Raw genomic sequence first — 15,542 nt, forward strand, 5'->3', positions numbered from 1 at the left:
GCTAGTTTCTGGCAAAAATAATGTTTACCACCCGTTTTACAATGATACAAAGGTATATAGATACAAAGTATGACCAAAGGCGCCCTCTATGAAGAAATATAACAACCGTTCGACCTTTCGTTCGAATGATACAACGAAATAAAAAACCATTACATACAAATCGAAATGTAAAGAAGTACTCATAGCGAGCATAGACAGCGAGAAAAAGCTTTTATTGTAAAGAAACTTCGCCGCCTTGAAATTGAATGAAGCCACAAACGGCTTATTAGTAAGTTCTTTTTTTGAATTCTTGACAATTAAAAACATTTTTAAAGAAAATTTACGAATAAACTACTAATACCGCGTAATTTACATAAGAAATAAATAATTATTTCAAATATTTAAGGACATTTTAGCACGTAGACGTGGCAAAACTTTTTACGCAACTATTTCAATTCTCAAAACTGGGTACATTTTCTTGTTAGGAGTGAGTAATCTTTACTAATCTATGTATAGAAGTAACAAATGAGCATGCAGTTCACTCTTTGCCAGTAGGCAGTAGCCGCCCATGGAAAATTTGTTATCAGCTCTGGTTAAGAGTACTACTAAGGTTTAGGTTGGAACACCTTATTTTTGTTTAGAGGTGTGGCAATTTTCCGCAACTCGTCAAGAGATGGCGTTACACGTTGCTGAATCACGCATGCGATGTTTCCTAAACATTTTAACTAATATTATAAATTAAAAAGTGAGTTTGTTTTTTTGTTTGCTAAACTTTCACGTCTTAACTACCAAACCGATTGTCATGAATGTTTGTACATATATTGTTAGGGTCCAGAAAAGTAAGGGCACCATATATCCCTGAAAAACAAAGGTACTGTTCCTGAGAGATAGATAAAACAACCATTAAATATTTATCTACCTCTGATCGCGAGTGAAGCTGCGGGCAAAATCTATTATTGTATTAATTATAACATTTAAATTATACTAAATCCATTGAATAGTGAGGGGTACGGGACCGTAGGACCAGGTTCTGATGCGTCTGAATTAGGTACATATGTAAATAATTAAATACCTATACACTGGAAATTCATGAGTGATACTTAGTTACCAAGAAATACTTAGGTACTTAGTTTTCTGTTTAAAAAATACCTACTTTTTAAACTACTTTAAATAAAATAGATCACAGCGGTAGTCGAAAGGGCTTCGGGGCGGGGGTTCAAGAAAAAATCATAAGCCTGGCCGTGATTTTTATAGAGCCAGGAATATGCAATGAATGAAATAACTTGGCGAACAAAAAGGAAGTACTACAAGGCGTTAAAGCAGGAATACTAAGGATACAGGTACGAGTAGGTAGTATTCTTACCTACCAAAATAAAATAAAATATTTATGAACGTATGCACATTTTAAAAATAGGTACTACAACGTATTGTACAATTTTATACTCAGTCTCCCTTTTAGTTGTAAAGATATTTCTACAACCAATAAGTAAGTACTTATAGTTTTAATGTAATTAGATACATACCTACAATAAGTATTGTGTGATATTACATTTGTGAGACATAAGCATAAGTTAGGTGACCATTTACTACTGTACTTACTAGCACACAAAAAATAATAATTCACAAGGATCAGCAAAATTTATTGTTCCATTGAACCCGCCGGTGAGATGTTGTTTCACTATCGCTTCCAAAACAATGTAATACAGAAAAACAATAGAAGTATGTTCATATACACAACAACAATGTTTAATTGTGTACAATAATCGACGATCGTGCTGCAAACGCATTTGACTGGCCAGGCGATGGTGAGAGAGGGCAGGTTTGGAGGTCTAGCGATACGGGGCGGAGGCGGGGGCCTCGGTGCCGTTACGTGGTGCGCGGGCGACGACGGCGGTGCCACGAAGCGGACGTGCTTCACTCAGTTCGTGCGCGAAAGTCGTTACCTGCGTCACACGATCGTATTTCCTTCGACACGCGAACAGCTCTTTCGGCATAATTAGGCGAAACAAATTGATTTACTAACGAAGATGTTCAATGTTTTACGTTAAGTTATAGACTAGAATCCGAGGGAGTTGTTGTGATACCCGTGCAATATTTTAGTGTGTGAAAGCGTGTGACGTCAGAGGGACCAGCAGGGGCGATCATGTGTTGAATGCGGATGCAGTGATGGAATGTGGTTTTGGTGTGTTGTGGTAAAGTGAAATGATACAGTGTCTCAGTTTACCTGATTTGCAGCCGTAGCGCCGTCAGGGCGCAAGTCCTCGACGTGAACCATGCGTAGAAAAAGATGAACCAAGATGCTGAGAGCTTGGTAATATCATTTTTATATTTGCACTTGTTATTTTATGAAAATATTTGAAATACTCCATAATAGATACTTATATCACATGTCCAAAAACACAGATATATTCCAGCTGTTATTTCAAGTACAACTTATCAAAGACTTAAGAAAGGAGTGTTTCTGAGCGACACTTTATTTTTTAATCCGCGTCTGATCAATAACCACCTACGACTGTTGAGTCAGTATTAACAAAATAAGGCGGCTTCAGTGTTGGCTATTTATAATGATGATATTATTGAATGTAAACGTTATGTGCGAATTCTTCAACAACGTAATTCAAGGTCACATAGTTTCTTCGGATTACCCGGAGACCTTGATAAGTCGTTAATTTATACACGAATATAATATTAAGTATACATAATGGATAAGTATTAACTATAAAGTAAATATTAATTGGGCTCATAACATATTTATTGTCCTTAAGTTATCAGTTCTAAATTATTAATAATTTTGAATTATCCAATTTGTTGTCCTTTATCAATCTGTTTTTCCTTTAAAACCGAAATTATTGGACTCATATAAAATATGTTTACTAATATTTAACATAACATTATTGTTACTACATATATACATAGGTAGATGATGCATTATGTCACAGCATAATTAAATTTTACGATAAAATCGTGACATTTATTCATTTTGTTCAAGTGATATGTACCTTCTTAATTACATGTATGTAGGTACTAGTATTTACCAGCACAATCTCACGTCCTACAGTATAAAAACACTCATGAGACTGGTTGTCTAACTTGCCGTATGTATTGTTTATGTACACTACAACAGCGTTACAGAATAATAGGCGTTACTTGTTATTTCATAATACATACTTACATAATAAATATATTTTGGAAACTTCCTGACTTATTTGGATACTAGTTTTTGCCCGCGGCTTCGCCCGCGTTTAAAAGAAAATAATATAACATACTAACATACATAAAACTGAAAATTCGTACCTTCAACTTTGCTAACAATACACACTGATAACAATACACACTGAAAATTTCAAGTGTCCATCCCTTGTGGATCAAGAGATAGAGGCATGACAGACAGCAGAAGCTTAGAAAACTAACTAGGACTTCGAATGAACGTAAATAAATAAGGTACTAGCCAAGACTAAGTTTATTTTAAAGGTGGTAAAACTCTAGCCAGCGCATTATACGAGTAGATATAACTATCTTGGTGTGTCCCTCACAGATAAGATCTGGAATGAGGAAATTCAGATATGAGCCAGAATTACCTATATAGCTTTGAAGGCCAGTAATAAGCAAGCAATAAAAATCTAATACGCAGTAATACTATAAAATGTATAATATAATATGTGCTATATTTTTTGTTATACACTCGTATCTTTAGTTTCGGCACAGATATCTATGCATATTTATATGGGTGTAGCAAAACCTTCAAGTAATTTCAAACCACATTATACGTATTTATTCTTGCAAGACTGACAAACCTATTCGAATTCCGACCGGATGCCTACGCTAAAATTTTGCCCTCACATTCTTACGTAGAAAGTACAAGTGAATGGATGAGACCTTCAGCCTTATTACATTGTTCATAATAATTACATTTCATATAACGTTTTTACGGGCTATACTATGTGGGATTTTTTATGCTTCTCTTAATTAATAATGGTTAAATCTATATACCTACATAAAAATGAATGTTTGGCTGTATGTCCTTTATAGATCGTATGCATTTGATCATGTGATGATCTTTAGCTAAGTTGTTGTGCATGAGCCCACGAAGGTTTCTGAGTTGGTACGACCAATTTTCGACAGATGGCGCCATTGTAATTCCAAAGGTACAAATTTTCCGTTATATTATGATTGTTTTTATTTTTTTTAAACGCAGGCGAAGTTGCGGCCGATACTAATGTTTTATAAATGATTTCTTACTTCTGTATCAAATAATTCATTAACTACTATATTTTTGACTTTCTTTGTTGATACTAAATTCTCGTAAGAATGCATATATGTCCAGAATAAAGACTAGTCATTTATACTGAAAACAAGAGATTATTATGTACCTAAGTCAGTTTAAACGTATGGCTTCACGTATTATATTAGGGGTTGGTTAATTATAAACATTTTATGGGTAATACCGACACATACATGTACAGGTACGTTGCGAATTAGCCAAATTGCAGTGCTTCCACATAAGGTTGTGTGTGTATCTGTAGGTAATTAGATGGCCAAAGCCATTAAACCTTCGATCAATGCTTGACTTTGAAGATTGTAGAGCATTAAAATATAACTCGGGACCACTAATATCCTAACACGAGACAAGTTTGCGTAGCTATATTTATGTCTAGACCAGGGGGCCACCATCTTTTAAAAATCATCATAGTCCAGAAAAGTTTTACTTCAATATTGCATCAAAATTATTTTGTTTCGTACCACGACCTCCTTAAAACAATGTTGTTTTATTCCGGCCGAGTGATCTTATCCAAGAGGAAACGAGACATCGAAACTCCACGGCAAATTCCACACACTAGTGGAATTTGCCGACCCTAAATCTAGACTCAATTAATCTGCTGCATTTAAAATCTGGGTTGGGTATCGTCTTGCATTTATCACAGTTTAATGATATTATAAGTGGAATAGACATACACATTGATATTTATGATAATATTAATAATAGTTATGATAACTTCAGAAATGTCGTAATCTTTTAATGCTCTCTTGGATTTCCTAGAATATTGTTTACATAGTATTCTCGTCAACAATAACAAAAATGTCCTCAAAATTATGTTAAGTCGAAATATAAATACATACTGCAAACGAATGTAATCTCTTATCACATTTTCTTACGTACTTAGCGGCTAGCGTTAATGTTCAGGTTTTATGGCCGTTACTTTGGGCATATGATATGTGTACAACGAGAAAATAGATCTTGTACGTCTTGATGACAATGGCCAAGAGTTTATCACCTGCTTGAAATAGCTATGCTCAGTTACCAAAGCTAAAAGTGGTAAAACTCTTTATCGCTGGACTCCAAAGGCACCACCGCCACTCCTTTGTCTGCCTTGCAATAGCAATGTTAGAGCTGTTGTGGTGAAGTTAAAGAGTAAAGACAAATATACGAGTCGTGTCAACTAATTCTTGTAGTCGTAACAGATGTGTAACAACACGTCTGATATTAGCCTCAGGATTCTTATCCTATCTGTGGTTTATAACAGATATCTATCGACGGGGCACCCCTTATCATCAGCTAGGTACCATTCAAAAATCCACAACTATGTAACGAATATTTTCATTTTATGCCAAAACTTAAACAAGTATTGTGATAAAATGGTTTTGTTTTTCTTGGAGCATGTGAAAGTTTAAAACATGTCATAATACTTGTCGCACGCGTGTACATGGCATGGCCATGTATATTAAAACTCGTTTCTATTTATCTAGTACATTTGCTCAATGTTAGTCTTGTCGCAACTTTCCCTGGTTAAAAGGAATACATTATACGAAACAAACAACATATTTGTGTTGAGAACTTGGTACTATGTAAGTACTTGAAATATATAAGCATAAATATGCGGCGTGTTGCAGAGAACAGTTTTCATCAATTATGTATAGATGTTCATTAATTATTAATTTGGTAAACGAATTCCCCGTAAGTAGTAGTTGTTACAACAATAATAAAATAAGGACATACTAATATATGTTTCGTAGAAATTATGTATAACACACACACAATAATATATTTTCATTTATATATTACGTATTAGAATACGTTGGTTTTTAAGAGCATAACATGCGCATAATTACAATGTCTACTAGGTATAGCTATTTATTAAAGCACTATCTAAATTTGTGGAAAAGTGGCAATAAGCATACAAATATATTGACTAAGATTCGTTTTACAGAACAAAATAATAAAAGGGGTTTTTTACTCAACGTACACTAGCTATAGTTCAGCGACACCTTTATCAAAACATGAGTCTGGTCTGTGATTAATTGTCGCGTTGATTTATAAGGACTAAATTAAATTGTTAAGCACCTTTTATGGTCTTTAGAGTGACTTACCGTATCATCTACACCGGCGCACAACTGCGTAACCATTGCCGCTATAAGGCAGAAATAGGTAACCACGGAAAGTATACTACCTTCGGTTACCTTTCACTAACTTTTAATTTATTTTAGTTAGTTCAATCTCAGCGGAGGTCATTCGTTTTACGCGCATTTAATTAAGTACATTTGAATTGGATTACGACCAACGTTATTAGGATGCGTATTATTGTGATAAGCTAAATATAGACGCGGCGATAACGTGACGCATTTTATTGCGAGATGTCTCAAGTGTCGACGTATTCGTGACATCATCACTGTGATGATTCGGAAAAGCCAAGCAGCCCCGCACATGCGTGGTTTCCTAGTCTCCTCGCGACTCCGCGTCACGTCTCATGAACGCGAGCTCGGGCGGCACGGGGCTCAGATGACGCGCAGCGGGCGTCGAGTGCGGAAGGGCTTATTTGTGACCAACTTTCCTAATATTTATAAGTAACGTGCTTGGATGTTTTACTATTGGTGATTTCAAAACATTTACCATTGAAGAGTGACTCGGGACTTATTGTTGATTAAGGATTTTAGTTTTTGAATGGATGTCTAATATGTTCGCACGGTCGCGTTGTTTTTGTGTTTAGTGTGTTGTGTTTTTACGTCGGGAGTAATTTGCATGGTAATCAGGTAGTACCTACATAATTAATCTTGATTATCACAGGACGCAGACAGTACCAAGTTGAACGAGGGTAATTTGACAACTACTTACTATCCAAAAGTAGGGAAGTGTAAATAAAACTTAATCCTTTTCAAGTATCTATATTATAGATTGTTTATAAAATATTTTCAAATCTCCAACATATTATGTAATACGGTTTTAAATGTTATATCTCAATCTTTTCAACGTATATAACAATGTCGTACGGTAATTTACCCATGCGTAACAATCTACACACATGTAGGATATAAACTTCACAGTATATAGTAACAACAGCTAGACATTTCTCGAAATTTAAAAACATTTATACTATTTTGCCGATTTCCCCACATCCTTTAAATAAGTTGAATGACAACTTTTAGACATTTGTAGGTATATTTAAGCTAATACGCTTAATATATATATAAGTACCTACTTATATATATTTTACTCTTGGTTTAGAGACGTTTTCGCGAAGGAATTTAGCGACAAAATACTATAATGTGCTACGCTTCAACAATTTCGCTATAGCTATAACAATGCAACCCAACACAATAGATTGGTAAAGTGCATTACTTTAGTCTTCTTAACTACCTACAGGTACATCAGATAAGTTAGTTATTTATGGCATTTTTTTCGATATTTATTATATACTCTATAGTAACCGTCTTATTGCATATGACCGGCGTTGGTCGCTTCTCTATAATTAAGTGATAGACCTCCAATATGTTTGAGAACATTTTGTTTACTGTCGCAATGTTTTTCGTAAACGTCAGAACTAAAAATTAGGTGGATATTTTACAAGAAAAAAACGCATAAAAATCTATCAGACTAGGTAAAGGTAGAAACTAATAACATCCGTTATTTTAGAAAGCTATACATATAAAGATATTTCTAGATGCAGCTTTCTGTGCTATTTAATAATTAATTAAGTGTTTAAGCAACATATAAAAATTTGGAATCAACCGCAATAGTACCTTTTATACTTAGCTACCTATACCTATATTCAGTAATAAACTACTTCTACTACTTCTAAATTAATATTTTTGTTTGTAAAAAAATATTTATTTAATTTTACCTTAATAGGTAAATAAATGTAATTTTAAAACTTACAACTACTTTTTAAATAGGGAGCACGTACCTACCTGACACCCTCGCTCAGGTAGTCCTTTGATGAAAAAATATTTACGTACGAAACACCTGGCGTGTATTTTGAGGAACAGCGGCTCACCACCTGTCGTTCAACAGGCTTAAATCTCATTATTGAAGAGATCAAAGATCGTGAAGTGGTTTTGGGCAGATAAGAAACCTTGCAACTGTCGCGCCAGCTGCCACATACATCGTAACTTGTTTTTGTGAACTCAAACACGTATTACAAAAAATGTTATAGTAATCATACCTACAATTTCGTCGCATATTTAAATTAAAACCTTATTCGAATTATACATTCGACGTGATCTTGTCAAAAGATCGTGTACAGTTTGCACTATATCCATGAAATATTTTTAGAAGTACTACTAGTATACTAGATTTTTTGAACTAAAAATATTGGTTGTAAAGATATCATAAATTCAAGCACTAGCAACAGAATCAACGAGAACCCGTTTGCGAAGTCGTGTATCATTATAAGAAATTGATTTTTGCCAGATTTAATAAATTTAATTAATGCTTTTCCCGGGGGAGACTAAGCTTACTCAGAAGAATATAATTCCTCCATGGTACTTACAAACGTTTGTGAAGTCCTGCACCATGCGTTGGCCAAATACCTTCATTTTAAGGTGACCCTTAGGAATGATAAAATTTGATGATATAATATGTAGTTTGGCAATCGGTTGCAGCATGTTTGCGCCACGCACAGTTAGCTGTTTTCGTAGTGTCGTGATCTACTCCTCCCAATGATTGGACTGGTTTCGTCGGCCGCTCCCTTCCTCTATTATCCAATTTCCTTGTCAGATGTGGACGTCGTCCGCGAGCTTCGTATGTGTACTTAATTATTCAATTCTCTAATAGGATTTCTTTTGAGTGGTACAATTAATTTAATGGCAAATTTTTCATACCTATGAACCTTTTTATATTATATCCCGTTTGTAAAATTGATTATGCGTCTTATTACAGGTTTAAAATAATAATTCGTATTTATTAATATATTATTTAGTTTCTTATATCAATTGATATTTGGAATCTGGATTACCGAGGCTTAGTTGAATACGTATTAAACAAAGCAACCTTCTGTTATATATCGGATTTTCCTTACATTTTTCCTTTACTCAAGTAGATCCTTTACCCACTTATCTTCTCAATTTCATTTTCCTTAACATTCGATGGGGAATTAACGTGAATAAATCGTATCTTTATTTATTATGCCCAATTTGATGTTATCAAACAATCTGTGCGTACAAATTATGGGGATTCGCAACGTTATAAATAGTATCATGACTTCTCGACCTCTGTGACCGGGCGAGACCTATCTCGTTAATAAGATTTAATGTAATTGTTTTATGTCGAGCGATATTTCAACCACTTCGCTGAAATTGACGTATTTGAGCACGTAGGGAATAAAATTGGTGTTTATTGTCATAGTCATATCGTTTGTCTATTTCTTTATAGGATTTTTTCTCTCTTGGCTGCATTAAGATAATATTCTTATTTAACAAAATGCGACGTTGATTTCATGTAAATGTTAGTACATTTTCAATATGTACATACACTATGCAACAATTTAAATACAACCCACTCCAACTACATAGAATATAGCTGAGAATAATGATCTTCTAACAGCACAAAATAATATCATTCATTCATTTCACACACATGATACAGATTCAAATTAAAAATATCTGAAACTTATAAACTCCTTCGGTTCGGTCGGGAATAAAGCACCATCTCTTCTGTTTAGCAACTTGGCATTGAACGTCTTTTGATAAGCAAGTTTTTATCAGCAACAACTGCGCTCCAATACAAATACAAAAAGTATATAAACAAAAGACAGTCGTAAGGTTCAAGGTGAACCCAATAAAGTGAATCGTCATGAATTCGTCATGTGAATCAGTGTGTGCTACGGGCGGGGGTGGTTGAGCGATGTTGGTGCGGGGGTGCGGCGGGGGGGAGCTGCGGCACTCGCTGGCCGAGCGCACCAAGGCGCTGGCGGCGCGGTGCCACGCGCTGCGGTCGCCGGCGCGCGACCAGCGCAGCGCGGAGCGCCGCCGCCCCAGGCACCGCAAGTCCCAAACGCGATGGTACGTCAAGGTTAGTTGCGATCCAATTACAGTTCAGGTTTTGATTTCATTGACGTGAAAATGTCTACGCTTGTAAGTATGGTGATAGCTGGTCGACCTTCTTGTGACACAAAATACCGATTTGAATCCCTACTAATACGCGAGTAATAATGCGTTTAGAACGTTTGAGCCCGCAACAGGTAGAGTATTTTTCGCCTTTATCGTGTGAAGTAGACATCAGAGGAAATTATAACTAACCATAAATCAGCTAAGTCAACGAATTTGCACTCGGATCGCAATATTTATTACCAACATTGACTGTTCCAAACTTATCATGCAGTTCGTAAAATCTGAATTCCTTACATTTACCGCCAAATGTATATATTTCTTAAAAAACATATCACAATCTAATCTATCTATTGATTATTTGAAGATTTGTTTTACACGTGAATGATTACACATCCAAAGAGATCATAAATAGGAAGATGTAGCCTTCTATATTATTTATATGAATCAATATCCGCCCGTTATGTGTATGATTATACTGATTCATTCATAAATGTAAACGTTAAATTGAAGTTACATTTTTTAACACGCTATAGTTTGTATTGGTTACATTACTCATGGATAATCAATACGACTTCTGTAGGTAGGTACGGTCCACATTTACTGTGAAAATTCATATTATAGTAAACAAATGAAGTTTGGTAAGGTTTTCACGTATAGGGCGAGGCCCACGACCCTCGAAAATCGACTTAGCTATTTTTACATGTAGCAAGTTTAGAAGAAAACTGATTTTCGTTTCGGTATCATGCAAATAAACGTAAAATTGGTGTTACTTTATAATTTGTAGCTACATAAGTACTACATATCTATGGTTATAAGTACACAAAGATATCGCAGAAATGTTCTTCATATACTCGTATGTTGCTGTATCTTTATTTATATTGATGATTTCGTAAACTCTTCAGCAAGTTTCCTGTAATAAAGCAATTGACATTATTGTTGTGTGTATTTATTTTGTTCTCACCAAGGGTGTAATCTACAGCATTTATAATAAGTGTTGTATCCCAGCCGAGAAGCGGACCAAGGTTCAAAGTACGAGATAGAGCATAGGAAATTAAAAATCTACACCGCTTGTTTTTTGTAATTCTAACTAAAAAAAATGCAAAATTGAATCATCTACATTTATATGTGTCTAACACAAGTTTTTCATATAATACATTCAACGCATTTTAAACATTTATGTGTGAATATTATAAAAAATGGGTTCTAAAAATATAAAAGAATTTAAATTTATGAGGGTTCATGAATTGCTGTGGTTGAAGCATGGAGCACTTCATTTATATTTCATAGCACCACGTTGCGGTTGTACCGCTGTCGATCACTTAGGGCTTAGGGGTAGGTTGGGTTGGGATGCAATGATACATCGAATTGTCGATAATATCGAGCTCGAAGAATTGAAATATTTATCGATATTGGAACCATAGTTGTTCAGATATTACCACGCTTTTATTAGCTTGACCTGTATGTATGTATGTAACGGAAACTTTGAACTCGGTTTTTACCAACTTTGAACGGTGTGATAAGTTATACATTTTGAACTATTATCAAGAATTATATTAGGTCCTTTATTCTTACTTGAATATTTTGTGAATTATCGACTGTGTGATTTATTTTTTATACGTCGATAATTTCGAAAATTTTCATCCCTAAGGGGTCGGGTTGGGGTCTCGAATGTAGAGCGTTGCAGGCTTAAGGACCCTTTAACATTTTTATCTGACTCTTACTTTTGAAGATTTCCTGTGGGGTGAAATTTTGAAGGGGTTTTAGCATCTGAATTGGTTGCAATTAAATTTAAATTTACCAACGCTGAATGCTTGGTGGTTTCTCGGCAAAAATATAAATGGAGTACATTGATGATTCTGCGAGAATGATCTATCTTAATTGGGCGAGAGGTGGGTGGGTTTAAAGAGGTTTACAGATGGATTTTTCTTGCGTTTAATAGTACCATGAAATGTTATTAAGTCACGTAATATAACGCACGGATTTTTAAATGCAAACTATATGTTATAGTTTACCTGTATTATCTCTATCTATTGTTTATGCAAAGTATTTAGGTGAAAATGTATGTCTTCGTTGTAAGTCGTATTACAGATAAGTGACGCAAACATTTTTAGCACTTATTTTTCTGCACTCGGTTAAGTATTATCTAGACAAAGATGATTAGATTTTGTTATGAATTCGTTTTATATAACATTTAGCGATAAGCAAATTTTCGTTTAAAACATGATCTAACGTTTTCCATAAACATGGCATTTCCATCTTTGATTCACGTAGTTCGTGGTATTTGTGCTCAACAACACTGTATTTAATAGGTACGTTTCTTAAATTGTGTTTTCATGAATCATTCTGTGTGTCATCGGTATCGCGAGCACAAGGTGCCATTGTTAGTTGCTAATTACGTGCCACCACTGTGCAAAGTGCTTTAATGGAATAATGCCCTTAAATAACTACTTCCAGATTGCATATTTTTGATGGATTTAACCGTTATTGCCGCAATTTGACGTAAAAACGGTAAACGTGTGTTATTAAGGCACTATCCCACTGCTGGACACAGGTGTCTTCTTTAGGCATTAGTAGATTTCACAAAATATTTGAGGAGTTTTTTTAAGAACTCTGAGATGTGTAGGTTTTCTCACGATGTTTTGATTCACCGTTGTAACAAGTGATCATTATTTTAAATTACCTTACATACATAACATACATACGTGCATGACTTTGAAGGATCAGATGTGCGTGCTTGGGGTTCGTACCTCGGACCCTCTTATTGAGTGGCCGAGTTTCAACACTATTCTATCACTGCATTTTGCTATCACTGACAAAGGTATTAAGATTTTAGATTGAATACTAGCAACATATTTCTTTTCAATATTATTCCCAAGAGACAAAGTACTGAAATTGTAAAGGTGTGAATAGGTATATGTTTAAGTGTGTGCTGTCTGTCTGCGCTTATACATTATTATTGCACGTGACACGCGTGTTACGATGTGCGATGCTTGGGGTAGGACCGTGGCATTTGAAGCAAGTACATATGTACGCACATTATCGTTCAATGTTAAATTGTGTTGTGTATATAACCAATTTACAGAAGAAAAAAATAAATGTGTCCACGGAATATACCGACATAAAGACAGAAAAAATCATAACAGGTGTTTAATGTGTAGTTACACGATTATCAAATATATATTTTTATAAAAACTTCACTTCAATTGTTTTGAAAAATAGACTATTCAAACTACTGTGAAAGTTGGGTTCCAAAATTAGCCTGCAAGACAGACAGAGCAGACAGACAGAAACGTTAAAAATAAATGGAGTTGTATGTTTGGTATTTGTGCTATAACGCATATGGGACAACCAACGAGTCAAAAATAGGTATGTATTTTTAAAGTAAAGAAACATGTTAAGTCTTTAGAAACAGTACACACTTAAAACTTTGTTTTATTTCTATTTATAGCAAATAAATAATAGGTATAATTATAAAAAATAGATGTTATAAATTGAGATGAGATTGTCGAAGATAACACGATAGTACCAAATCAGTGTCGAATTAGTGTTCGTCATTTTTCATAAGTCGATCGAGCAGGAATATCAGAATTTTAGTTTTATTAGGACTCGAAATTATACAGACTTCGGGAACATTGTATATAACATAGCGACCGTATCCCCTCGCGGTCCCCACGACTGATGTCGCACACCTGCAAAGACTCAAATAAAAACATACTTAAAGTGAACATAAAAAGTAATGATTCAATTCGTATAGAAAAAAACCCGTGTCATAGTGTCTGATCATCGGGGCCGACGCGGCGCTATCGATTGCAAAGGTGCAGAGGCCGGGTTATTCGTCATCTCGCACGACAAATCTCGCCCGATCGGGCGACTTGGCACCTTTTGAATTTACCTAATATTTCTGTCGTCAACTCGCACGACCATAAAAATGTGAGGTAACTTAGTACAGTCAACTACAAAAATCCTTTTTAAAAACGTTTAATATTTTATGGTTGGACTTTAAAATTAAACAAAATGTTATTATATCATAATTTAGATATATTTCACAAATCAACATCTCAAAAATATAAAAACATGTTACACCAAATAATAATCAAAGTAAAACAATATATATTCTCAAAAGCACTTGGCTTGTTCATTAGCTAAGTATAAAAATATGATCAACATTAAAAAATAGAATCAACAATATCACAAAAGCATTTTGACTTGTTATTATCTAAGTATAAAAATGTAATCAAAAATATAAAATATAATCAACAATATCACAAAACCATTTGGCTTGTTATTATCTAAGTTTAAAAATGTAATCAAAAATATAAAATATAATCAACAATATCACAAAAGCATTTGGCTTGTTATTATCTAAGTTTAAAAATGTAATCAAAAATATAAAATATAATCAACAATATCACAAAAGCATTTGGCTTGTTATTATCTAAGTTTAAAAATGTAATCAAAAATATAAAATATAATCAACAATATCACAAAAGCATTTGGCTTGTTATTATCTAAGTATAAAAATGTAATCAAAAATATAAAATATAATCAACAATATCACAAAAGCATTTGGCTTGTTATTATCTAAGTTTAAAAATGTAATCAAAAATATAAAATATAATCAACAATATCACAAAAGCATTTGGCTTGTTATTATCTAAGTTTAAAAATGTAATAAAAAATATCAAATATAATCAACAATATCACTAAAGCATTCTAAGTATAAAAATCAATAATATCACAAGAGCATTTGGCTTGTTATAACTACTTCTTACTACATACAATAATTGTCAGTACACATCACAGATCACGATTTTTGTTCTTATTAATTGTCAAATCAAAATATTCGAAAAATTATAATATAAGAATTTCGATACATAATTCAATATTTATGTTTCCGAGTCTGAGTTCGGTAATTGTGGTAGCAATATGTTTATCAATAGCACAAGTTTCTTTCTGTTTTGTCGTAATATTTGATCCTTTTAAGTTTAAAGTTTGATAATAATTATCTTCTCGTTGTAAGATAGTCAAAAAATGAGCAATGCTTTTCGGTTTACTGTTTACTTTTTTGTTTATAGTAGCATGCCAGCTCTCAACCATATTTGTAGTACGGTGATGATTGTTACTGCACGACCATTTGTCAGCAAAAAATGAAGATTCACTTAACCATGTTTCTACAAAATAATTATTAAATTGGACAATTGTTTCATCGTTGGGGCATTGAGACATAATGTACAACCAACCGC

General features: G+C 34.0%; 1 protein-coding gene across 8 annotated transcripts in view; it reads left to right on the forward strand.

Annotated features, from left to right (window-relative positions):
• Positions 1 to 1,835: 1,835 nt before the first annotated feature.
• Positions 1,836 to 15,542, forward strand: part of Rgl (Ral guanine nucleotide dissociation stimulator-like) — a 35,483-nt gene continuing 21,776 nt past the window's right edge. For 2 of the 8 annotated variants that reach the window (XM_073080805.1, XM_073080809.1), the window contains exons 1-2: positions 6,747 to 7,005; positions 9,955 to 10,261. In XM_073080805.1, coding sequence (XP_072936906.1) covers positions 10,094 to 10,261 — 168 coding nt within the window. In that variant the 5' untranslated portion in view covers positions 6,747 to 7,005; positions 9,955 to 10,093. Of the gene's footprint in view, positions 2,291 to 6,746; positions 7,006 to 7,051; positions 7,068 to 9,911; positions 10,262 to 15,542 lie in introns of those variants that run through there. The other 6 variants (XM_073080811.1, XM_073080812.1, XM_073080806.1 and 3 more) reach the window with 5 other exon arrangements.

This window comes from Epargyreus clarus, unplaced genomic scaffold (assembly GCF_041222505.1).
Source record: "Epargyreus clarus isolate Ecla_fem2 unplaced genomic scaffold, WU_Ecla_fem_2.2 ptg000015l, whole genome shotgun sequence".
Lineage (NCBI taxonomy): Eukaryota > Metazoa > Arthropoda > Insecta > Lepidoptera > Hesperiidae > Epargyreus > Epargyreus clarus.